General features: G+C 37.3%; 1 protein-coding gene across 3 annotated transcripts in view; it reads left to right on the forward strand.

The window, feature by feature from the left end:
• PUR7 (purin 7) overlaps window positions 1-25,455 on the forward strand; it is a 234,922-nt gene that overhangs the window by 101,960 nt on the left and 107,507 nt on the right. For all 3 annotated transcript variants that reach the window (XM_089392427.1, XM_089392426.1, XM_089392425.1), the window contains 2 exons: window positions 12,303-12,395; window positions 12,499-12,587. In XM_089392427.1, coding sequence (XP_089248553.1) covers window positions 12,303-12,395; window positions 12,499-12,587 — 182 coding nt within the window. The remainder of the gene's footprint in view (window positions 1-12,302; window positions 12,396-12,498; window positions 12,588-25,455) is intronic.

Consider the following 25,455-nt stretch of genomic DNA (forward strand, 5'->3'; position numbering starts at 1 on the left):
AGTGACAACTTCCTGAACTCCAACCATAAATCGAAGTTTAGTAAACTTCACCTCTGTGAGAGCCTTTGTAAAGATGTCTGCAACTTGATCATCGGTTGAAAAATATTGCACTTCAAGAACATGGTCATGAATGAGCTTTCTGATGAAGTGCATGTGTAGTTCAATGTGTTTGCTGCGCTAATGTTGGACTAGATCTTTGCATAGTTGAATGGCACTTTGATTATCACACCAAAGTGTAGTCGGATACTGCTGCTGAAAACCAAACTATGATAGGATTTGACGAAGCCACAGGGCTTCCTTACTAGCTTCTACGACGCCACGATACTCTGCTTCTGCTGAAGAAAGAGAAATGGCACTTTGTTTCTTGCAAGCCCATGTAATAGGTCCAGAACCAAGAGTGAAGACATAACCTGCAGTAGACTTCCGATCATCAGGGTCACCAACCCAATCGGAATCAGTGAAACCAACCAATAGAGGAGATGCTTCTGCACTGTAATGAATCCCAAACTGAATTGTACCTCGAACATAACGAAGTATTCTTTTAGCTGCTTTCCAATGACTTTCATGTGGGTTTTGCATAAACCGAGCAATAAGGCCAACAACAAAGGAAAGGTCAGGACGGGTATGGGTCAGATACAAAAGTTTTCCTACAAGTTGACGGTATAAGGTAGCATCAACTTTAGGGGAAGTACAAGTGACTGAAAGTTTGGCTCCAGACTAAAAGGGAGAAGGGGTTGGCTTACAGTCTTCCATGTGAAACTAGTGTAGAAGATCACAAGCATACTTGGACTGGGAAAGGGAAATACCTTCCTTGGATTGCAAGACTTAAAGACCAAGAAAATAATGCAAGTTTCCTAAGTCTGTCTTTTCAAACTGCTTTTTAAGACTAGACTTTGTTTGGTTTATAAGGTTGGGATCACTACTAGTAAGGATAAGATCATCAACATAAAGAACAAGAATGATAAGATACTTACCCACTTTCTTGGTGTAGACAGTATTGTTAGAATGACACCTAGAAAAGCCAGTATCTAAAAGAAAGCTATCCATTTTGGCATACCAAGCCCGAGGGGCTTGCTTGAGACCATAAAGGGATTTTTGAAGCTGACATACAAGGCTGGATTTTGTTTGTATAAAGCCAGGAGGTTGTTCCATATAGATTTCTTCATGCAAGTCCCTATGCAAGAAGGCAAATTTAACATCCATTTGATGGACTTCCCATTTGAAAGATGCAGAAAGGGAAAGAACAAGGCGGATAGAGTTCATTTTGGCAACAGGGGAGAAGGTTTCAGTATAGTCACTGCCTTCAACTTGTGAAAAACCCTTAGCAACAAGACGAGCTTTATGTTTATCAACTTTTCCATCTGGTCCATACTTGGTTCTGTAAACCCATTTGCATTTAACAAGATTTCGTCCCTTTGGAAGAGGAACAAGATCCCATGTATCATTTGCCAATAATGAACGATATTCTTCATTCGTAGCTGCGTCCCAATCTGGATGGCCTTAAGCTTCTGCAAAGGTGTCAGGATCATAATTCGCTGAAGCTTGAGCCAGTAAAGAAGAGGCTCTATCGAACTGAGAAAGTGTACGTCGCTGATCTGTAGGATCACTTGCTGCATCCCAAGTAGCACAAATCCATTTTGGAAGCTGAGGCGCTGAAGGAGGATTCTGAGAAGGTGGGGGATGATTGTCATCCTCGCTGTCATGATTTGAAGAAGAAATATTTTCAGAAGTAGAAGGGATAGAGAGAGGTGGCACATCCGCCGAACTAGGCTCATAGGCCGATATATTTTCATCAAACTTTACATCTCTTCTAACGATAACATTTTTGGACTCAAGTGGAATAAGTCTATATCCTTTGACATCTTCAGAATTTCCAACAAAAATACATTTTTCACTCTTAGGTTTTAAGGCTTTATGTTTCTCATCAGGAATATGGGCCCATGCTTCACTTCAAAAAACACGAAAGTGACTTACATCTGGTTTAATTGAGCTCCATGCTTCTTCTAGAGTGATATTCTTTAAAACCTTAGTAGGAGTGCGATTTACTATGTAATTAGCACAGTTAATTGCTTCTGCCCAAAAATTAGAACTAAGTCCTTCAGATTGAAGCATGCAATTAACCATTTCCTTTAAGGTGCGATTCTTCCTTTCAGCTACACCATTTTGTTGTGGAGTATATGGAACAGTATGCTGCATTTGAATTCCATGCTCAGTGCAAAAGTTGATGAATTTGTTGTTAACATATTCTCCGCCATTATCAAATCTTAGCTTAAGAATTTGATGTTCAGATTGTTTCTCAACAAAGGCCTTAAAGGCCAAGAACATGTTAAATACTTCACTCTTGAGTTTTAAGAAGTATACCCAAGTGCGTCTGGAGAAATCATCAATGAAAGCTAAGAAATACTTGTAGCCAGAGAATGAAACAACTAGAAGTGGATCACATAAATCACTATGCACAAGTTGTAAAGGGGTTGAGGTGTGAGAGACACGTTTTTCAAAACTATCTCAATGATGTTTTCCGAATACACATCCGGAACAAACACCATCTCTGCAAGATACCATAGGAAGACCTGTCACCATATTTTCTTTACATAGATATTGAAGGGAGCGATAGTTTAAGTGACCAAATCACTCATGCCAAAGTTTGCTCACTTCATCATTATGAGCAACAAATACCGATGGAAGAGGTGATGACCCAAAGTTGTTAAACTTACACAACCTTGTAGAATCATCAGCAATACTAGTAGCTAAAATCTGTTTAAGATCTCTTAGGTCCTTAATTACAACATCGTGAGGTGAAAATTCAACAGTTTTACCTTCACCTGAATGAGTTGTCTGATGTACAGATAGAAGGTTGCAGGATAAGGTTGGAACACATAATACATCATTAAATTGACCATTGTCTAGATGAACAGTTCCAGTCCCCACAACACTAAGAGATCTATTATCACCAACATAAATGTTTTTTGGTGTTACAATCATTTAAAGAAGAAAACATGGCTTTGTTTTTGGCCATGTGATAAGAAGCTCCAGAATCAATGAGCCACTCATGAGAATGAGAAGAAGAAGATACATTTAGTGCATAACCAGAACGAGATGCTTGACAACCACATGCAAAAGCCGTAGTCTAACTAGCCGGAGGAATTGCCCGGAAAGTTATGGAAACTCTGGTCATATTTGGAGAAAATCCGGCAAAGGTTTTTGTAAATTCAAGTTATACTTGTTAAACTTCAAAATTTTAGGTGTCCTAGACGTTTTTGATGGTGATGAATCCATTTTCAGCATCAAAAACACGATTCAAACACTGTCTCTACAAGATTTTTTGAAATTTTTTTACCCGAATTCCAGCCACTTTTGGCCGTCCGGGCAATTCCTCTGCCTCGTTAGACGAATCCCATGCAAAAAGTGTTATTCTTGAAGATGAAGTTGAAGTTGAAGAGTGCTGCAAATGGATGTTATGCTTCTTCATTGCCGCTTCCAAGGCTTCCATCTTCTTAAAGCATTTGGATTCTAAGTGGCCATCTTGATTACAAAAGTGGCAATGTCTATCAGTCTTCTTCCCTTTGTTTTTATTTGCCTTATCATTTTGTTGAAATGATTTTTCATTTTGAGACTGAAATTGCTTAGGACCCTTTTTTGGTTTAGGACCATTCTTTTTAGGATATTGCTTCTTAGGATTCTTTGAATTTGGTTGTTGCTGGGCGGCTAAGGCTTTCTTAGAAGAGTTTCCAAGATTAAGAAGACCAAGATGTAAGAGTTTTTCTTGTTCTCTTATTAAAGAATCACAAAAGGCATCAAAAGAGGGGGACTTGTAGTCTTGTCCTTGAGAAATAAAGGCTTCTCTAGTAGAATGGAAGGTGGAAACAAACACAGAGTAGGTTGGTCCCAACTTAGTAAGAATGGAATAGATAAGGCTACCATCTTCTTTCTTAACCTTAACACCTTCCAAGAGAAGTCTAAGGGTCTTGAACTTGGACAAAAAATCTTCAATGGAAGAAAAATTATTGGGGTCCAACATAAGCAACTCATTTTCAAGTTGATGGGCTCTAATTTCATTTTTAATTCCAAAAACTTTAGTGAGTTGTTTCATTGCTTCATTAGGGGTATCAAGTTCTGCGATATGGAATCTAAGGTCTGGAGAAATAGACATCCCTATCAACCCATGTGCTTGATCTTGCCTATTTTCCCATTTGGCTGCCTTATCTTCATCTTTAGGTTTAGTTTCTTAGCCTGAGGCTATTCTGTAAAGACCTTTACTTCTAAGTAAATCCACAATGTAAGGCCACCATTGGAAGTAGTTGGTGCTGTCAAGAATAACTTGGCATGAAATTTCCATTTTAACAGAAACTGAAGTTGTAGATGCTGAACTAAGTGTTCCAATGGAAAGATCTCGAAAAATTAGGCTGATTAAAAAGAAACGGCTCTGAAAACGGCTTCCGGATGAAGAAGTTATGGCTGTTTGAAGAAAAATTGTTGAAGATGCCGACGAAGTGCGTGAATGTGCGGAAATGAATGATAATGTTATATTTAAAAAAAAATCGCCCCCTATCCAAACTTAATCTAATTAGCTCATTTAAAAAAAAGATTTTATGTGACCCACTTTTATAAATAAGTGAAAGTCACTTTTACAATGGTACTTTATGAGCTACTCACTAAATTGTAACTTAAATAAAAGATAAAGAGACTTTAAAATTATATGTGACTCACTTTTTATAATGGGTGAGAACACTTTTACATAAAGTAACTTTAAAACATAAGTTACATGTGCTTTTGAAAAAGTAATTCAACAAAAAGAAAGACTTGAATCCAAGACCTATATTCTCATAAAGTAACTTTGGACCAAGTGAGCTAGTTTAAAAGGTTAGTAATTTTTGGAAAAGAGAAAGGGGGTTTTTATTTTTATTTTTTTATTTTTTTTCTAGTCATTGAAGCTTTGGGGTGCGTGCTTACTTGAAAAAGCTCTTTTTGCCTACAAAACAAAAAATCACACAACCCAATACGGACATGCAAAAAAACCAAACCTTATGGCTTGAAGTTAGCTTTCGCCAGAAACTATATATTTTTCTCAATGTTTCTAATTTTCCGAGATGACACTAAGGTGCGGCCGAAAAGAGCATACACATGAGAAAAATTCTTCCTTTCTGTTTCTGATTTGCCCAGATCGCACAGAGTCACGGGGCAACGAACATATGTAGAAATGAAAGGTATAGGTCCGGTAATAAAAAAACAGAGAGCTAAATAAACCGAAATAAACAGAGAGATGAAAAACTAAAACTACAAATAAAGACTGTATACCTCCAGATCTTAAAAATGATGTAGCTAGGGCTACTGGAAACCTTTTTGTGTGAAACGAAAGGGGTTCCTCGCTGAAACAGATGCTCCTAACACAATAGAACAGTCCTCTTGGCCTGAAAGCAGTCAGAAATAGTAGAGCTAGGAAATGACAGTTGGATGCAGTTGTACCGGCTTCGGATTTGGATCACCAACGGATGCGGCCCTCAAACTGCGCCGATACCATGTAGGAATTTACAGGGTAACTTCCTCAGACAGGACACCAAAGGACACCGCTCACAAACAGATCACAGATCAATACACCAGTATTCTTGACGTGGTTAAAACCCTCAAAGAGGGAAATAGTCCACGGCCTAAGCCAACACAGCCACTTCAGGCAATTTATTAATAAAAGAAATAAAATTTACATAAGCTTCTCTCATGAACGGTCACCCTACAAATGACCCTCCATGCTCTTTAAATAGAGATCATGGACCAATCGGGTGTTAAGCCACGGATCAAGTGTCGGTAATACCGAGGAGAGAATGAACCGTCGGATCACTTCATGTCTAGAACATATCGTGACCGTCGGATTGTAAGTTACAAATGTACATAGTAAAGAAACACACTTTACCTAACTCTACACTAGACCAAATTATACTTAACTATTTCCCATGTGCCGGAATATCCTAAAAATATGTGTGTGCGTGTGTGTAATTTTTTTACAAATAAGTTAATCACACATTATCTTGCAAGAAAAAAAGAACAAGACACATAAATGACATTTTAGAAGGAGAACCAAGTCTATATTTAACTCTCATAGATGATTAAAAAGCCAAAATTATCCTTTTTAGATGAGGCTATACATTCAAAATTTTGAAATCATCCTTTGAAATTAGTCTATACATCCAAAATTAGTCTTTATTTGTTGTTATATGTGCTAAAAATGAAATAAAACATGAGTTAAAGACAAGTACAATTACATATTTATCATAATATTCCTCATCTTCATCCTCATCAACAAAAACTGAACAAGGTGCTTGTTCAACAGAGCTAGAGTGTTGGTTGGTTAGAGATAAATTTGTTTGTGGAGTGATCAGAGATAGATTTTAATGGTAGATTAATTTTGTTTAGGCCATAGAAGGGCTCCACACCCTTCTTGGCCTTGAGTGAGCTTGCATAAGAAAAAACAATCATGAATATGGGGCAACTTTGTGCTGAAATGCCGACAAAACGTTTCAGTGATGTTTCAACGACATTTACAAATCATAAAACACTGTACAAGTGTTTCAATAATGTTTTGGTTGCGGTTTGACAATTTTTTGATTTTTTTGGCATTTCCTGAACAGGAACACCAAGTTGGGGCCTGTTTTTACAATATAGGTGGACACCCTATGATGTTTTGGGATCTATGTTAACACAAATCACTTAAGGCATTGTGCATGAACTTCAATGTGCAACAACCCAACCTATAATGATGAATCAAACTACAAACAAGATGTAGGGCACCGCAACATGGATATTTTGTGTTAGAAAAAATAACATGAGCTAGTGTTACCAACATGCCTAAGTAAGCCATGGCAGTACAATTTCATTCCCTTTACATCTATTTTCAGAGTAGGGTAGAAGGTATCTTCCTATGTTTCTTCTTGTTGGATTTCCAAGTGACTCTCTTGTTTTCATTCGAAGGATAAAAGCCATAAAGGAAGCAAACCCTAGATTAATTCCTTTTTTTGCAATCACGTACAAATCACATATCCATTTCTCCAATTTGCCCTCACATTAAAGTTTAAATAATTCCAAGTGAAATTAACCATAATTTGTTGAAAAGTGGGGCAACTATGGGATGTATTTCCCAAAGACCCAAAACAAGCCCATGTTGTCCTAAAGAGAAAATTCAAATTGGTTAAAGAGAAATATTATTGTTGATGTGTTTGACATTCCTCCTTTATTATTTGACGTGAAAAAATTGCTTGGGAAAGCAATCATTAATGGCATGTGAATATATTATTAAAAGAAAAATTAAATTTATGTTTTCCCTCAAAGTTACAAGTCGGCCTCATTATGTCGGCTTGCCTCAATGGTCGTGTCTTTTCACTCAAAGGAACAACTATAAATATACACCTATCCTCCATCATTTTGGTCAACCAAGTTCGGTGGTTCTTTGAAGTAGATCAACTCATATCTGTGGCTGGCATATCCTTTTGTGGCTCGCATATATCTTAATGTGGCTCCGATCTATACCTCTATAACTCGCATTTATGTGGCTCGCATATATCTCACTGTGGCTTGGATCTATAACTTTGTAACTTACATTTTTGTGGCCCGCATTATACAACAATGATTCGCATCTAATCTGTGGCTAAGTTGCATTGAAATAGATACGAGAATGGACACAAATATGAGGTTTGAAACATATACGACAAATTTTCAAAAGAATTGAATATAATACGACAAGGAAATGGCACACACACACACACACACACACATATATAAAAGAATTTCATATTACCATTCATCTTTTAGAATCTAGATTCTATATCTAAAAATACATACTCAATTATCATCTATCATCATCATCAATTCAACATAAACATTGTCATCATCATTAATGATTATTATAACATTCATGATTCAACATATTATCAAGTTTTTGGTTCAAATTTCAATCATCAACATGACAAGTTACAACATCATCACCAAAATTAATAATGCACACTACATAGTACAAAGTACAAAATGAACTATGATTGGTAGTCTACTATCATTATTCATAATTCATATGGCATATTATGGTATTCAATGTTCATTGTTTAAAAGTTTAAAACACCATCATAAATTACATTTACATATCATCAAATATGTTTTCATTCATGTCACTAAGAACCACATCCTCTCTAGGAGTGGGAGCATTGTTGCCATGTCCACTTGAAGATCCAACTATTGGTGCCTCCTCATCAAACAAAGTCATATGAGACCTGACATTCAACGTCATATCCAAGTCAGGCAACTCTGGTTCCACATCCCATAGTTTGGTGGGCACAAATTTGTATTCATCACTCTTGTGTGACAGAAGGCGAAGGTTCGAATGAATGTACACTAGTTCCTCAATCTTCTTGGAGCCCAATCTGTTTCGCTTCACTGAATGGATGAAGCCATATGAAGAGGAACTAGCAACCTTTGACAAGATCCCGATGGCCAATTTTTGGATATGTGGAAGTTCCCCACCATAGCAGTTCCACCGATCAATTGGACTTAATCTGGTCTTGTCCTGTATACAATCAATATCAACACCGAAACTCTCTGCTCCCACAAAATGAGCAAACTCTGAACGAATCTGAATCCCAATTTCAGGATCTACAAAAAGTTTTCTAAAAGCTTGTTTAAATCCTTGTGAGACTTCTGGGTCTTTGTTTGGTGTAGTTCTTTTTGGATCACTTAACAACTCTGCAGAATAATATTTTGGATTCACTGCATAGGTCAAAAGGTGCAATGGGGTGGTCATCTTGTTCCACCTTTTGGTCAATATATCTTTTACTTCTTTGTAAAATACTTCATCTGGGTCTTTCACCTTGGCATTTATAATCACCCTTATCTTCACTATCATGGAATCAATGCCCTCATACACCTCTCTCAAATTAGGCATATCTGTGTCAAACATGCAGAACAAATCCACAATTGGCTTAGTAAATGCCAAGAGGTACTCCACCCTATCCCACCATTTATCATCAACAACCAATCTTTTCACTGCTTGTGCTCTTTTAGATTGGGATTGCCTCCATTGATTCCAAAGAGAATTGCATACCATTGATTGTAATGCTTCTTTCACTTGCATAAGCCTTGTTAAGACTATGATGTGAGAAGAAAAACGAGTCTCAACAACTTGCAAGTGTCAATGTTAAAATAAATTAAAATTCGTAATTGATTGAATACCTATTATGATTCACAAATCATGACATTTGAGAATCCAATTTACATATTTGAATTTAGAGTCATAGAAATTAGAATTTATGAAATAAACTTTAAAGTTTAGGTACCTTAAGGAGCTCCAACTTTGCAAATTCCCTGTAGATGCTTTGGGACATGTGGTGGTTTGTGATGAAGGCTTGAATTTCTTTTGCCTCTTCGAAAATAACTCGAATCCACTTAATTGCTTCCCCATCTTGCTCAACATGAGGTTCAATGAATGTACAAAACAAGGGGTCTAGAAGATGCTCTGATATTTGCCTTCAATAATTAGGCTTGCTGCTCTACACGCCGTTGCATTGTCAGCTTTTACCTGGATGGCATTTTATGGCCCAACTGCTTCAACCAAGATATCAGGAATGAATTGGGAATCTTTCAACTACCCTTCACAATCCATTGCCTTCAAAAACATTGCCCCCTTTGGGCTGTGACAAACTGTCTATAAAATAGTATAGAGTGCGTTGAAATAGAAACAAAAAACATATAGCCTAAGACTTATCCCACTTCTTAAAGAGTTAATTGTAATACCCTTTTAAATTTGTGTATTCAATACTCTCTATTTTTCTTTAAACTTTTAAAAACCTTTTATTTTATAATTTAATATATTTTCAAGTCCTTTTTACTTCTTGACCCTTAACCCAAATTAAAAAATCACTTTAATATATACCCTTTCAATTGTTATGAGAAGACATGATTATACAGATGGTCACTTGAAAAGTTTATACCATTTTCAAAATCGAAAATGGAGAGATGTGGCTACGAATTTAATTAAGGTCATTGCACTGTTGTCGGTGACTGAGTTCACTATCGTCTAACAAATTGCAAATTTTATGTATCGATAATACAATATGGCAAATGATAGAAATGGTAGTGGCGAACAAGAATTCTGACATGGAAGGTAGTGGTGGCTGTGGAACAGCTGGTACGTAAACGACGACTTGTAGCTACGGTTGCCGACGATGAAACAGGGATGAGTAGGGATTGGTGGATGTGCGTGGAGAGTGGCTCTGGCGTGAAGGTGTATTGCAGCGGCTGTTAGAAAACGAGAACGAGGCATAGAGGAGGCAACTGGTGTCGAACGACTGCGACTACGATGGGTGGTTTGCACTGGCAGTTGATGCAAGTTTAGGGTGGTGGTTGCGATGGCTGCTGTGGATGCAAACGACGACCGTCCAAGATGCACTTGTTTTTTTGTTTTTTTTTTAATTTTTTTTTTGATTTTGATTTTTCTAATATATAAACATTTTTTTAATGATTTTTTTTTTAAGTTTATAAATTTTAATGATTTTTTTTTTGACTTCTCTTTTTAAAATTTTCTTTATATATATATATATATTTTATTTTTATTATTTTTTTTAATGGTCAAAGGCCTGCCAACATAATGGAGAACCTCCAAGTAAGCTTTATTTGGCCAAAAGCATCAATTGCGATGACAATGAACTTGACGAAGAGTTGATGGCCAAAAGCAGGGATTAGGGAACGTGGATCTGATACCAATGTAACGAATAAAGTTCATACTTCACAATAATCTTCAGAACACTTGGAATACGAAAACATCCATTGAGGATAGAAGGATACATTTGAATAGTGTATATAAGAAGCAGTGTTTCTAAAACCGGAACCGGTGACTGGACTGGTCCACCTAATGAACCAGTTTACCGACCGGAACCGGTCTAACCGGGATTGGTTTGGTCTAAACGATCCGGTTTTAGAAAAATACATTAAATAATTAGTTTTTAATGAAAAAACTATTTTTAAGATTTAAAACCATGATCCCAAGCCAATAGAGACAAAATATGCAAAGATTGCTCATTTATATACCATGTAAAGGTGCATATATCAAAATGGCACCAAGTGCAATACATATCATCGACAAAATACATAAGCAATGAGGCTCTAAATGGCCTCTAGAGTGCAAAAACAAAGCCTACAAACTATGGGGCTAGTGGCCTACTACAAGACTCAAGTCTACATATATGATAATACTATAATAGTGATCAACATTATCACTTGAAACTTCTATTGAGTCATCATGATCAAACTCAGTTGGTTAAGTCTCAACTCCCAAACTTTTCAGTCACAAAATTCTCTATTGGTTCAGTGACTTGAGTCTCAAACTCCTGAAGGTATTCTGCCCTAATATGCCCTATTATTTCATTTGGTGCTCCACATGGCTTTACATGGCCTCCTATCCCAGCCAAGTGTTGCTTGAACCTGTTAATACCCCTTTCTTGAATGGATTTTTGGCAATATTCGCAGATCATTTTGCCATCAATCATATCACAATGAGCCCATGCAGTATCTCCAGCTTTTGGAGGCATGATGACTACTACTTAGCTTAAACTTTGTTGTTCCACTACTCCAGCAAAAACTCAACACTCTCCAAGCTCCCAAGCAAACTCACAAACACTCCAAATGAGATGTGTGAGACAAATGAGAGGGAGAGGGCCTCTTAAAGGCTTGGAGAGGGTGTTTTTGGAGGGAAAGCACCCTTAGTTTCCCTCCAAAACCCCTAAAACACAGTCAAAAAGTGGCTTTTTCAGTTGACAGTGGGCGTGCCTCCTAACCAGCCAGTTTTTTGCAAAAAAAGGAGAAATGCCCCCTTGACCGGGTTTTTTGGCCGGTTTTGACCGGTGGGCCTGCTAACCGGCCTGTTAGACCGGTAACCGGTTAGCAAGGCCGGTTTTGAAAACTATGATAAGAAGTGACATGAGATGTGATTGTTACAAATGATGGCCCACTTATATACTTAGGCAGGTGCCCCTTCATGAATGGTCATGTCCTTAGAGACATGTCTTTTCTATATTAGTCATTATTTATTTAATCTTTATTACAATTATTATTCTTATTTATATTTATATTATATTTATATATATTATTCATAACATTGATGTACAAAATATAAAAATATTGTACTTCTTTTGTACATTTTTTAAAACTGCATATGGAAAACCTGATGGAATTATATCACTTTTTTATCTTTACATTCACGAATTGTTTTTTAATCTCAAAAGCCTGATAGTCCTGATGCACATCGTGATGTATTTGTCCTCTCATTCTTGTAGTCAGAGGATTTGTGACTGGAACTACTAGTACGTCACTGTGGACTGTTTATAGCAAAGGCGTGCGGAACTATTGTGGCAACATACTCCCAGATGGTATGCTTATTTGAAAATTGTACATGGTAATTGAAGGAAATCTATTTGTCTGCATAGCTGTTGTTCGAAAAAGTGACAATGGTTGTCACGCTTTTTAATACAGGTCTAGTTAAGAATCAACGTCTTCAGAAATGTATTATTACTCCGACAACAAAGGCAGCAGATCATGATGTTCCAATTTCTCCCGAAGAGGTTGTTATAATGTTATTTTTAATTTTGTACTAGCATTATTGTTTTTTCGTATTTGAATTGTGAAGGTGGTGTCAAATTCAAAATTTGATTGTCCAGTTTAAAACCCAACTTTTATAGGCTTTATAACTTCTTCATGTTATCTGCTATTTTTTCTGGCTATTATCTGATATCATTAGGGAACTAGTTCCCCTAAAATATTTTCTTGCCAGATTTTCAAATGAAATTTGAAATGTTTTACGGCTATTCTAAGAAGTGTCTAGGATGATTGTGGAAATGTAATTGGAAGATTAATGTGGCAAGTTGCAATTAATCTATACATGTAAAGCGGAAATCACATACACTATACTTTTGTAGCTGGACATGTTCTGGTTGGGGTGTAATTTGTAAAATTGGTGTGAGGATGATTCTGAGCACTAGTCTGTATCTTATTCAGAAATGATGGAAACTGCTTTCCTGCTTGCTGGGGACCAAAGTCTTGATTGAAGTGAATCTTTAAAATGTCATTAATTATGGCATAAACAATTAGTTTATTCTCTCAATCAGGATCTTGATTAAATCTAAAGCTTATAATCAATATTTCTTGATTTAGTTAATATTACAAAGTAAATTTGCCATTGATGTGTGCACATATTTGTATTCCTTTTTATAATATTTCAGGTCCACTTGTGGAATAGGAGCAAATTTATATATGTGGAGTAACTGGTGCAATTGTCTAGAGAAGCTCAGTATTATAAAACTGATCATATATGGATAGTTGGACTGAACATGATGAGCAGTATTTTTAATGATGTCACTTTCTTCCTATGGGATTGTGTTTCTGCATGTGCAATTTCTCTTTGTTGTCTTCTGTTATGTGATAAATATAAATGAAAAAGGAAGAATGTTAATTTATTTGCTTTTAATGTGTATGCATCTGCATCATCTGGTTGATACTGAAAATCTAAGAATGTATTGATTGTATCTCTTATCATATCCGTTTCTGTTATGTAACTTTTAATTGTTAGTAATAGGTAAATTTAATGTTAATGTTGGTTAGTAGTCAATGTTAGTGAAATACAGTTTATTAACTGTCATGCAAGTGCTCAGATTTAAATGTAATCATAGACTTAATTAGCATAAGGACAACATTCACACATTAAGTGGGTTAAGAAGTTATGTATGAAAGGCTTCATCAATGTTTTGTATACGTTCATGCTTTTTGTAAAGATATGTCAGTTGTTTTATGCATTAGGTATTTATCTGGTCTGGTCAGTAAGCTCCTCCTTCAATCTATCACTCAATTCTGTCCTGAAGATGGATCCCCTTTGGGATTCAAAACGTCGACGAGATGCACATAATACTATGGATGATCCGAATCAAAAATTTCCAAATGACAACCACAGAAGCTTAAAACCTAACACATATGATTCTCTTTTCTCTGTGTGCATTTGATGTGAAGATGGGGCCAGATCCAGATTGAATGAAGCAAAATACATAGACAGCAGTGATGGAGGACCCTCAAGATTTGAGAGAAAACCAACTATGTTCATTGATGAAGATTTGAGAGGAGCGCACAAGTTATGTCCAACAATTTTGTATTGGAAACACATTTGTGTTCCATGTATGGGTAGTTGAATTGTAGTGTTTTGAACATAATTTCACACTATTTTGAAAAATGCTATTTATATTAAAATACGAGAAAACAAAGTACAATGCTAGAGTACAAGGACTATAAGAATTCCTCTAGGATGGATTGAGTCCTGGGATTAGTGTCTCACATTTGAGAGAGCCTTTAACTCTGAATTGGACAACCAACAAATCAAAAGGACGTTCTTGAAACAAAACAATAGGGAACTCGGACCCACTAAAGACTACATTATATTTAATCTTCCAGATTACGTACAGGTTCACAGTTCTAATACAATGCTACTGTTGAAATGAGGAGTAATCAAACCAACGTCCTCCAAAAGTGTGGCTTCCAAAAGAACTGTTTATATAGGATATGCTGGCAAGTAACCCATACCAAATTCCAGCACTCTTTAGACCATTTGCAGTTCAAAAAAATGTGGTGAATAGGTTTCATCATCTCACTTTGTGGGTGTCACCTCAAAATCTAGCAGGTCTTGTGAGATACCTCACAAGGCAAAAGCCAAACTAAGACACAACAATGAGGTGGCTGTCACTGTCACCTCAGCACTCCACTCTGCTCTTTAGTGGAATTTCACCACAAAGGAGGTTTCCCATTATAGGTCACTTAAAAGATATTCTAGGTCAAAGGTTCAAAGGTGATACTTCAATAGGCCTAGTCAAGGTACTCATGCTAAAAACAAGGCTCAATTGTATTTGATAAGGAATAGCGTACCTATGAAGAGGCCTATAATGTGAGGCTTGTAGCCTAGGGTTTTCAAGGTATGATTTGAAAATAACACAATTAGGCATACAAGAGGAAGAAAAAGGTTTGCTTGAAAGATATGATCAACAACAAGAGAAACAAACCTTCAAATGACCCTAAGTTGAAGCCTAAATGCAGAATTAGGGTTTCTCAAGCCTTAGAATTGCCTAGGGTTGATGACATTAGCCCTAGGGAAGCACTTTCAACAATGAAAATTTCTAGATTTTGATGTTTTAAGGCTTAACAAGGTGAAACATCTTCAATTCAGCTCAACGTCCAAGCCATAGTTGAATTTTGCTTGAAACTTTAATCCTAGTGGCTTGTCTTAAAAGGTCGAAATTTCAGTGTCCAAAATTCTAGGGCCAAAATTTTAAGTTCATAAATTTTACGACCGAAATTTTAGGGCTGAAATTTTAGGAAGAGAAGAAAATAAGAGATTCTGAAGTTTTTTTATTATTTTGACCATCAATATGGATGCTAGTGCCTTTTATCTACTTTGGTGATGGAGTCTTAGAGATTTTGACCATGGAAATAACAAACCCTTGAAGGGAGTAAGGGGGGAAACCCTAGGTTTTCACTTGCTAACCCTAGTTATCTCTTTATGAGGGGAGAAATTCACTAGAGAAAAACTCACTAGGAGGTTCTCCAGGGAGTTCAAGGATACATGATTAAAGCATGCAAAATTTACCAAGCATTTCATATAAATAAAATCTTTTAGACATGGAACATGGAAACCCTAGCAATATTCATTACATGCAATAACCATAAATGATATTCAACAAAATGTACTCACAATATATCCAAGAACATGCCTTCTTTCAATCCCAAAATGATGTCTCCACAACAAGCACTAGTCTCCAATAGCCAAAAATCCACATAAGATCACATCTCCACAAAGTAACTGTTACCTCTCAAACTAGTATGGGACCTAGGAAGGAATCCTAAAGGGCAACTGCTAGGTCAAGGGCAACAATGGAGTGATAGCCAACTGTCACCTCAGCTAAGGCTCCCTGCTCTTTATGGACTTTCACCAATGGGAGGAGTCCCGATATATAAGGAATCGTGAGAAATATATGGTCAATGATAAGATAAGGGAGTGATTCGTAGGCCTATTTACAAGAGAGACCCAACTAAATATATTGCTTTCTTTAGAAACAAGATGATGCGCTCTCTAGGAAGGGCTAAGAGGGCCTTTGAGGATAGGGTTTGAGAGTATGCTTTGTCAAGGTAGCCCTTAGTCTCAAAAGGCCTTATGGATGCTTGGCTTCTAAGTGATCTTTGTGGAATTGGAGTCAACAAGTTGCGAGACCACGAGACCAAGCAAACCCAAAATTAGGTCAAGGGTATGGAGTTGATCACCTAATGAGGCGCTTGACCTAATTAGAGAGGAGAAGAGGATCAAAGGACAAATTTTCTTTGAGGTTTGAATTCAATGATCCTAATAAGGACACTAGCCAAGGGAAAACTAGGGCAAGAGATGGTCCTTGAGCTAGGGCTTGCTATATCTCAAGATCCCATTATCTTATTTGCTTCAAATTTGGAGGGCCTCTAGAGAAAACCTTAGAGTAGTTGTGGACCAAAAATCGAAGTGTTTGGATAGTTAGATTGTGAGATAATTGATGCCCTAGGTGACCTATGTAGGCTAGGCCTAGAAAAAGAGGGAGGTGAAAAGAATAAGTGTTGAAAATGATCACCGTGGAGGATTAGTGCCCCGTCCTTTGGGAGAGATGGAGTCAAGGAGAATTTATGGTTTGGGAAGAATTCACCCAATCAAGGAGGCCTTCAACAACTTCACATGGCATTTACAGCATGAGAGTAGCTGCTGCAAGGACTCTATACTTCAGTTTGTTGGAAAATGTAACTATGTTCAGTCTTCAATAATGTACTTGAGTCATCATGTAATGTACTTGTCAAAAGAATAAAGAAAATAATAATAATTATTATTATTGTGACTTATTAAAGCATGGGTTTCATGCTTGGGTCACCATGTTTTAGGTCAAAGTCCCCATTGAGGACTTCTAGGATTTATTCTGAGTCTATAGAGTCATTTTACATTTAAAGAGACCCTTCTTGGGCTTTTGAATCATGTAAAAAGGTTAAGTATTGAGTCAAATATGAATTATGTAACCTCCACACCATGTCGGCCTAGAAGAAGATCAAGTCGGCCTAAGGACCCTATTCGACCCCACATGAAGCCTATAAAAGGAAGCTCATCGAATTCATTTGGAGCATCATTCTCTCACACAAGTTCGAAATCTCTTGTAGCTAGGAAAATGTGCGAAGTTGTCTTGTCGTTGGGAAAGAGTGCGAAGTCTATTGCCGAAAAGCCGAAGTGAATGCGAGTTTGGGGAAGTCTAAGGAAAAAGGAAAAATCAAAATTTTGGTGCCTCTCTCTCTGTGTTTTGTGGTCTGGATTGAGAGATCGAAGTCTCCTAAGTTTTGTTGAAGAATCTTAGGGCATGCATATTAAAGTGATTCTTCTTTTAACATGATAACAATTTGTGAAGTCTTTAAACAATTTATCTTTACTTCATTATTAGCATGTGTTTGTTAACTTCATCAAACTGCTATAAAAAACAAAAGGAGACAAGAACACAAAATTTGGCTCTCTGCCAGGGCCAAAACCTCTCCCTCTTGGAGAGGAAAACCCATGCGTAAATTCTTCTTATAGAGATTCCATTGACAAATACCAAGACCATGACCCTTGACACATTCTGCCTCTCCAATCCTCCGTTTTGTCGCTTGTTGAGATCATCCTCATTGCTGCACCATTGAAGCCATTAGTATCACTGAGATCTTCACTGTTGCTTCTCCACCATGTCAACGTGCTCCATTGAGATCTTCACTGTGATTTCTATGCTCTCACTGATATACTGAGATTTCTATTATGACAATCATTTCATTATGTCAACGAGGTCTCCAATGAGGTCTTCATCATGATGATTGTCCCTTATATCCTTATCATTACTGAGACAATGATTATTAGATTGTTGTAGCTTTGATACTGTTTTTCCTTATAGACAGGCATGTGATCTATAGAATAGATCCATGACATGCTCATCCTTGTACCAAGTATTCTACAGGAGTACCATGACTGCATACTGTCATACCTTATCCATGTAATACGAAGACTGTCATACCAAGGGTTAGGTCTCCATGTAGTTCAGACCTTACTGTAGTTACCCCATCCGAGATCTATACTCCTCCTCTCATCCGAGCTTGATCCATAGGTAGAATATCGACCTGATATGCATCCATATCATATTTATGAGTTCTGGTCATGACTGCACCTTATACCCTAGCCGAGGTGCAGTCAGACCCTGCCTCTCCATGCGAGATCTAGCATGTGTGCTCTCTGCCTTCTAGACTGCGGCTCACCTAACCTTGACTGCGACTTCATTAACCTTGACAATAGCTTCATTCACCTTGACTGCGGCTTCATTCTCACTGCGGCTACTTCACTTGACTGTGGCTCCTTCTTACTACTACTCTCCTTACTGCGACTCCTCTTCACTGCGGCTATCCCTCTATGCGAGTTCTGTTCTGCCATTTGTGGATGATTCAATATGCTATTTATAGTAGTTGTGCCATATATGCAAGCCGACATGAACCTTTGAACCAACGTGACCTTGTGTTGAGCCGACGTGTCATTTAAATATATATTTAATTTATTTATTGAAGCCGACATGAAGATCCTTTGATGATTTTGCTTGCAGACTTTTGTAGGCTTGTTTTTGAGGCATTGATCTTGGTCTTGGAGGGTTGTTAGACAACTTGGAAGACCTGTACATATTTACATGAACTCATAAAGAGTTTTTATACACATGACATGACTCTTTGACATTTAAATAAATCCTAAAGACATCAAGAAGAAGTCTTTTACCTAGTGACACTTCTTGCTCATGAAACCCATGCAGCAAGATTTACAAAAATAATTTATTCTCTTTTATTACATCAAATATAAAGATCTTGTCATTATGAAGACCGAACCTAGTTACAATTTCTTCAACAAGTTTCACTATTGTTGGAAACTGCTGCCTAGTCGAAGTTGCTGGAAGGGGTCGAAGATCTGGGAGGCTGACTTGGTGTGGAGGGATAGTCTAGTCTTGGTCTAGGGTGAAGAGTGTCAAAGAATACTATTGAAAGGAAGAATTATCTTGATTGAGTTTTCCCCTCGAGGGGGGGGTTTCCCCTGGCATGTGCCTATATCTTGTGTCTCTTGTTTTGTGATCTTCATACACACATAATATGGTAATTGCTTGACAATAAAGAAGCAAAAGAAGCCAACACACTCACAAGTAACTATCAAGAAAGGAGAATCAAACCCTAATATAATTGTTTTGATGGTCCAACATGGTATCGGAGCTAAGGCCAGGAAGAGTCGAAGATTACTTTGTTGGCATAGATTCTCCCTCTATGATGAACTACATAAGAATGGGTTTCAACACTACTGGAAACTGGATCAATAAGGTTATCTACTACTTGTTCAATAAGGTCAAGAGTCAAGGATTCTTGGTTGCTCTTACAGGCCCTCTTACTAATGACTATGCTGTTAGAGGCTTGGGATCAACATCATTGAAGCTGGATAATGGATCAAAGCCACATTTTATATGTTCCAGGTTCGAAAAAGAATTTTCCTTTTATTGTGTAGAAGATAAAAGAGAAAGAATTGTTTTTGTTGATGGAAAAGTATTGGATTGGGAAAAAATCTATAGTATTGATAATGCTAGGGTTATTGGAGTTTGTGAAACTACTGAAACTAAGTCTAAAGAGATATTAGACCTCATCCATTCCACTGTGTGTGGGCCCATGTCTGAAAAATCACTTGTATGTCATCTCTAATATGTAACATTCATTGATGACCATCCTAGAAAGACATGGCTCTGCCTCCTCAAGATAAAGATGGAGTATGTGATAAGTTCAAGGAGTTTAGGGCTGAAGTGGAAACCCTAACCGAAAGAAAGATAAAACTCCGAGGTCTGACAATGGAGGGAAATACACTTCTAAGGAATTGATTGCATATTGTAAGAAAGATGATATTAAGAGGGAGCTCATTGTTCCCTATTATCTCGAACAAAATGGATTGGTCGAAAAGCAAGAATAGGTCAATTGAAGAAGGCATTCAAACTATGCTTCTTGGTCAAGATCTATCAAAGTTCTTATGGGAAGAAGCAACGATGACAACCGTATACATTCAAAATAGAAGTCCTCATAAGAGTCTTGATAATACAACACCCGAAGAAGTATTCATAGGAAAGAAGCCGAGTGTGGATCACCTCTGAATCTTTGGAAGTCCAACATATATTCATGTTCCATATGACATCTGCTATATTCTCAAAAAGTATGAAGGAGAACTTCTCATGACAAGGTAGGTCAAGGAACAAAGGTATGCTTTAAATACATTGATTTCTTTATATTGAAAGGATTATTCATTTGACAGTCTATTTCTAACATTGTTATGTCTAGCTATATTGAATCATAATGATTCTTGTTTTTGGGTTATTTATCTCTTGATAAATCCACCCACCTCATCTCATATTTTGAACTAATTTTGTAGAACCCTAGACAGGTTTTGGAAAACCCTAACCGAAGGGTATGCTAATGTGAATGTCTGAAACCCTAAACTATTTAGGGCTATTGTGTAATGCTATTTGATGTTTGATGATGTCATGTTTGGGATTTTGGTATGATTAGGGAAACCTAAGTTGTTAGGGTTGAATTATAAGGTCTAAAATCTTGAACCTTTGAAGTTTTGGTAATGTTGGGTTTGCTATGTTTCCAATGAAACCCTAGCTCATTAGGGTTTGGTGGAATGTGTGAGCAAGACCCTTATATTGTCTTAGAGATGATTTCCTTGGTATGTGTGTTTTTGTCTGATCAAACCCTAGTCAGATCAAGTTTGAATGTCTAAGCGTTATTTGATATTTTCTGTGAAGTTGGGTTTGACTAACACATGATATGAAATATATTTGCATGATGATGAAATCTAGGCATGTATAGATATGTCTTTTTTGTCGAAACCCTAGCTTGGTCTAGGTCAGATGTATTAATGTTGTTGGACATATGATATGCTTATGAATGATTATTAAGTCCGAGATATGTGTGTTGACCTAGTCATTGATGGTCATGAGTCTTAGGATTTAATGGAAATCTATCTGAGATTCTAGGATGATGATATTTGGAAATCTAGGGTTTTATAGCTAAACCCCAATGAAGTTAAATTGTCTAGTATGTGTGATATAACAATCTGAAATCTATTAAATGATCGTTGAAAATGAGAATCTAGGGTTTTGCAGTTAAATCCTAGTAGTAACATTGTCTAGTGTGAAATGTAACAATCTGAGATCTATGTATTTAATGATTGTTGAGATTGTGAAAAATGGAATTCTAGGGTTTTGGAGTTGAACCTTAGTCAAAGTCAAATCTGTGAAATACGATGATTTGAGATTAGATTGTTAAAATTGTGAAAATGGTATTCTAGGGCTTTGGAGTCGAACCTTAGTTGAAGTAGAAATCTCTGATGAATGTTGACAATATGATAATTTGAGATTTGTGAAAGATTGTTGAAGTTTGAGCTTTGGATGGATTTATTGATTGATAAAAAATATAGGGTTTGCAACTAACCCTAGTGGAAGTTGGCCGGGTTAATGACTAAGCTGTGATTGACTTCGATTGATTCTTTTGTATGAAATTTAGGATTTGTATGAATCCCTAGTGAGAAGTCTAACATATAAGTTTTGAAAAGTTGTTGGATGCTTTATATCTGTCTGAATTGTTTCTAGGGTTTGCTATATGTTGAAGTAAGGTATGTCATACCTTTGGAATAAACATTGAAACCCTAGATGGAATGAAAATTGTTTTGAAGTAGTCGAGGGTTTGTGACTAAGTCCCTAGTAGGATGTTGAAGAGTATATGTCTCTTGTGTATAAATTAAGTTTTGGTATTTGATATGTATAACGTTGAAATGCTTCCGTGATTCTGATATGGCTAACTTCATGCTTCTATAGATTTTGTTGTACTTTCTATCTAAGTTGTGCAGGTACACAATCTTCAATTTGATGAAGATGCTTGATGAGGATGATAGTAACTTTGATGAAATGGTTGGAAGCCACGAAAGATTCTCTGATGGCGAAAAGAAATAAAATATCCCTAAGTTAAGAGGGAGTTGGATGAAATCTCCCTAGGTTAAGAGGGAGCTTGAATGAAAGGAATCTCCCTATGATAAGAGGATGGTTGAGAATATCCCTTGTATACTAATGATTAGATCCTCTCTGTTTAAGAGGGAGTGACATATATGATTCTCTGCTTCATGTGTCATGCACTAGACCAAGACTAACAGCCGTAAGTTTTAGTGAAGGCCATGAGTAGGAGAAGGAAATTGGAGAATGCATTTTGAGGTGTTGTTGAAAGAAGGAAAGCAGGATCCGATTGAAGAATATGTTGCTGCATATGAAGTAGGAAGAAAAATGTATGATTGAGGAATCTTCTATCAAAGATTCAGTTGGTAGTCCTACTATGAAAGTTGAGAAGCAACATCAAGTTGTCTAAAAGACCTCGGAGGTTTGCATTTGATTATGTACATATGAAAGTATTATTGATTGGGGTTGTGTTTGTACAGGTGAATCTCTCGAAGGTGTTCATAGCATGCTGGTTACCAATCAGTTTGATTGGGAGAGATTGGTTATCCTTGATCTGCTGGATCAAGGAGTGTTGAGGCTTTGTGAGTGAAGCATTGCCTGGGAAGACATCTGGCTAACACTTTGTGTTGATGTCTGGGTCTCGAAGATGGAAAGGTGGTGTTGGTTATTGAACTCTGTTTTGGATACGCACCTAGATTTTTGGGCTAATGGTTAGCAAGTAAGCTTGAGGGTACCTAAAGGGGCTGAAAGCTCGAGTCCATCTTAGTCCCACTTGGATAGATTGCCTTGGTTAGGAATCTAGTCCATGGCATTGCGATGCCTAAATTGTTGAGTGATTGTTTGGATAGATTGCCCTGGTCAGGAATCTAGTCCATTGCATTGCGGTGCCTAAAGTTCTTCATGGTTCATATAGTTTGAGATCTTCCATTGTATTTGTACAGTATGAATACCTCCCTACTGAAGAGGGAGTGTTGGAAAATGTAACTATGTTCGGTCTTCAATAATGTACTTGTCAAAAGAATAAAGAAAATAATAATAATTATTATTATTATTATTATTGTGACTTATTAAAGCATGGGTTTCATGCTTGGGTCACCATGTTTTAGGTCAAAGTCCCCATTGAGGACTTTTAGGATTTATTCTGAGTCTATAGAGTCATTGTACATTTAAAGAGACCCTTCTTGGGCTTTTGAATAATGTAAAATGGTAAAGTTTGAGTCAAATATGAATTATGTAACCTCCACACCATGGCGGCCTAGAAGAAGATTAAGTCGACCTAAGGACCCTATTCGACCCCACATGAATCCTATAAAGGGAAGCTCATCGAATTCATTTGGAGCATCATTCTCTCACACAAGTTCGAAATCTCTTGTAGCTGGGAAAAAGTGTGAAGTTCTCTTGTAGCTGGAGCCTGGGAAAGAGTGCGAAGTCGATTGCCGGAAAGCCGAAGTGAATGCGAGTTTGGGGAAGTCTAAGGAGAAAGGAAAAATCGAAATTTTGGTGCCTCTCTCTCTATGTTTCATGGTCTAGATTGGGAGATCGAAGTATCTTAAGTTTCACTATTGTGGGAAGCTGCTGTCTAGTCGAAGTTGCTTAAAGGGGTTGAAGATCTGGGAGGCTGACTTGGTGTGGAGGGATAGTTTGGTCTTGGTCTAGGGTGAAGAGGTCTTGGTCTAGGGTGAAGAGTCTCAAAGAATACTATTGAAAGGAAGAATCATCTTGATTAGGTTTTCCCCTCGAGGGGGGTTTTGCCCTGGCATGTGCCTATAACTTGTGTCTCTTGTTTTGTGATCTTCATACACACACAATATGGTAATTGCTTGATAATAAAGAAGTAAAAGAAGCCAACACACTCAGAAGTAATTATCAAGAAAGGAGAATCATACCCTAATATAATTACTTTGATTTTCCAACACGTATTGCAACAAATGAGGACTTATTGAGATGTATTTAACATAAATTATCTCTAGGAACAATCACCCATTCATACATGGCCCATAACATGATGCAACGCTATAAAGAACAAAAATTCCCACAATTTCATATAGAGCAGCAGTAAATTTCATACTTGTATAGTGAAAATCCTAGCAACATTCATGTGACAAAAGTAAATGACAAGAATAAGCATTAAAGAGTACTTACATGAATAAAAGAGTATATCCAATCATCAAATTATGCCAATAATGAAGCTCCAAGACGAGAGAGATATCCAAACATCAAAATTCATCCATAACATCCAAACTCATCCTCCAAAAAGGATAGCGAAATTTTCGCAAGAGCAAATAACCCAATCCAAGTGACGATGATGAAAATGAATCATCTCACTTTTATTTATACACTCTCTAATGAATTCAATTTAGCTAAATTGGCCTAATTGAGCCCCTAAAATAAAATAATGTGCATAATAACAATACTTTTGGTGACAAGCCCACCAAATAACTCAATAATGTAAAGAGAAGCCTCTCAAGAGGGTCGAATGATCAACAAAGTGAGTCGCTGGGCCTTTGAGGAGGCCTAATGAAGTCCAAGGGGTTCCATGATGGAGAAATGGACTCCAAACACAATGGAGAAGGGGTTGGCCACTTGTTTAACAAACAAGAACTTGTGGTGCTCCCAAGTAGGTATGGGGGCACAAGGACATTCTCATGGGTGTCCAACTGGATCGAAAATTCTTGTAGACCATCTGTGAGGGCTAGAATGATGACATAAGCTTTCCCTTTGCAATAGGAGATATCTTTTGGAGCCTGGAACATCTGCTAAGTGTATGGTGCAACTGCGGAGCCGGCTGGGCATGGTGGAACAAGTGCATCATCCTCATCCGAAAGGTGGGACACAAGAGATCAATGAATGCTTCTGGCGATCGATGAAGTAATATCTTCTATGGTGGACGCCCATGGCTCTCAACACTCACTCTACAAGTGCCAATGAGGCCCTTTGGAGGGCTAAGAACTCATATAGGGAGATCGAGCCCCAAATGAAGAACCACCTGCAATTCTGCATAAGATCCAATATGTCCCCTTGCCCTCCAATACAACAAGTCATTTGAATAATCAAGTGATAAAGCTTACAAGTCACATGATCAATGGTTCACTTCATGGTGGCATGCCTTTCCATAGTGGGCTTTGGCATGTACAAATGTCTCCAAGCTCAATAGGGGGGTTAACCAAGGACCCTATTAGGTGGTTTCAACCTCTAAAGGGGGTGACATATCCATGGTACATCCCTCAAGTGGTAGGTGGCAAATGATATAATAATGGAATGGAGTGGGGATCAGGGGAATCATCTTGACCACATGTCAAGTTGCAAGGTAGCTATAATAAGGGAAACCCACACCTGGGTATATGAGTGTAGGAGGGAG

This window comes from Pinus tabuliformis, chromosome 1_1, assembly GCF_031772625.1.
Source record: "Pinus tabuliformis cultivar Carrire ecotype Pingquan chromosome 1_1, CPIR1, whole genome shotgun sequence".
Classification (NCBI taxonomy): Eukaryota; Viridiplantae; Streptophyta; class Pinopsida; order Pinales; family Pinaceae; genus Pinus; species Pinus tabuliformis.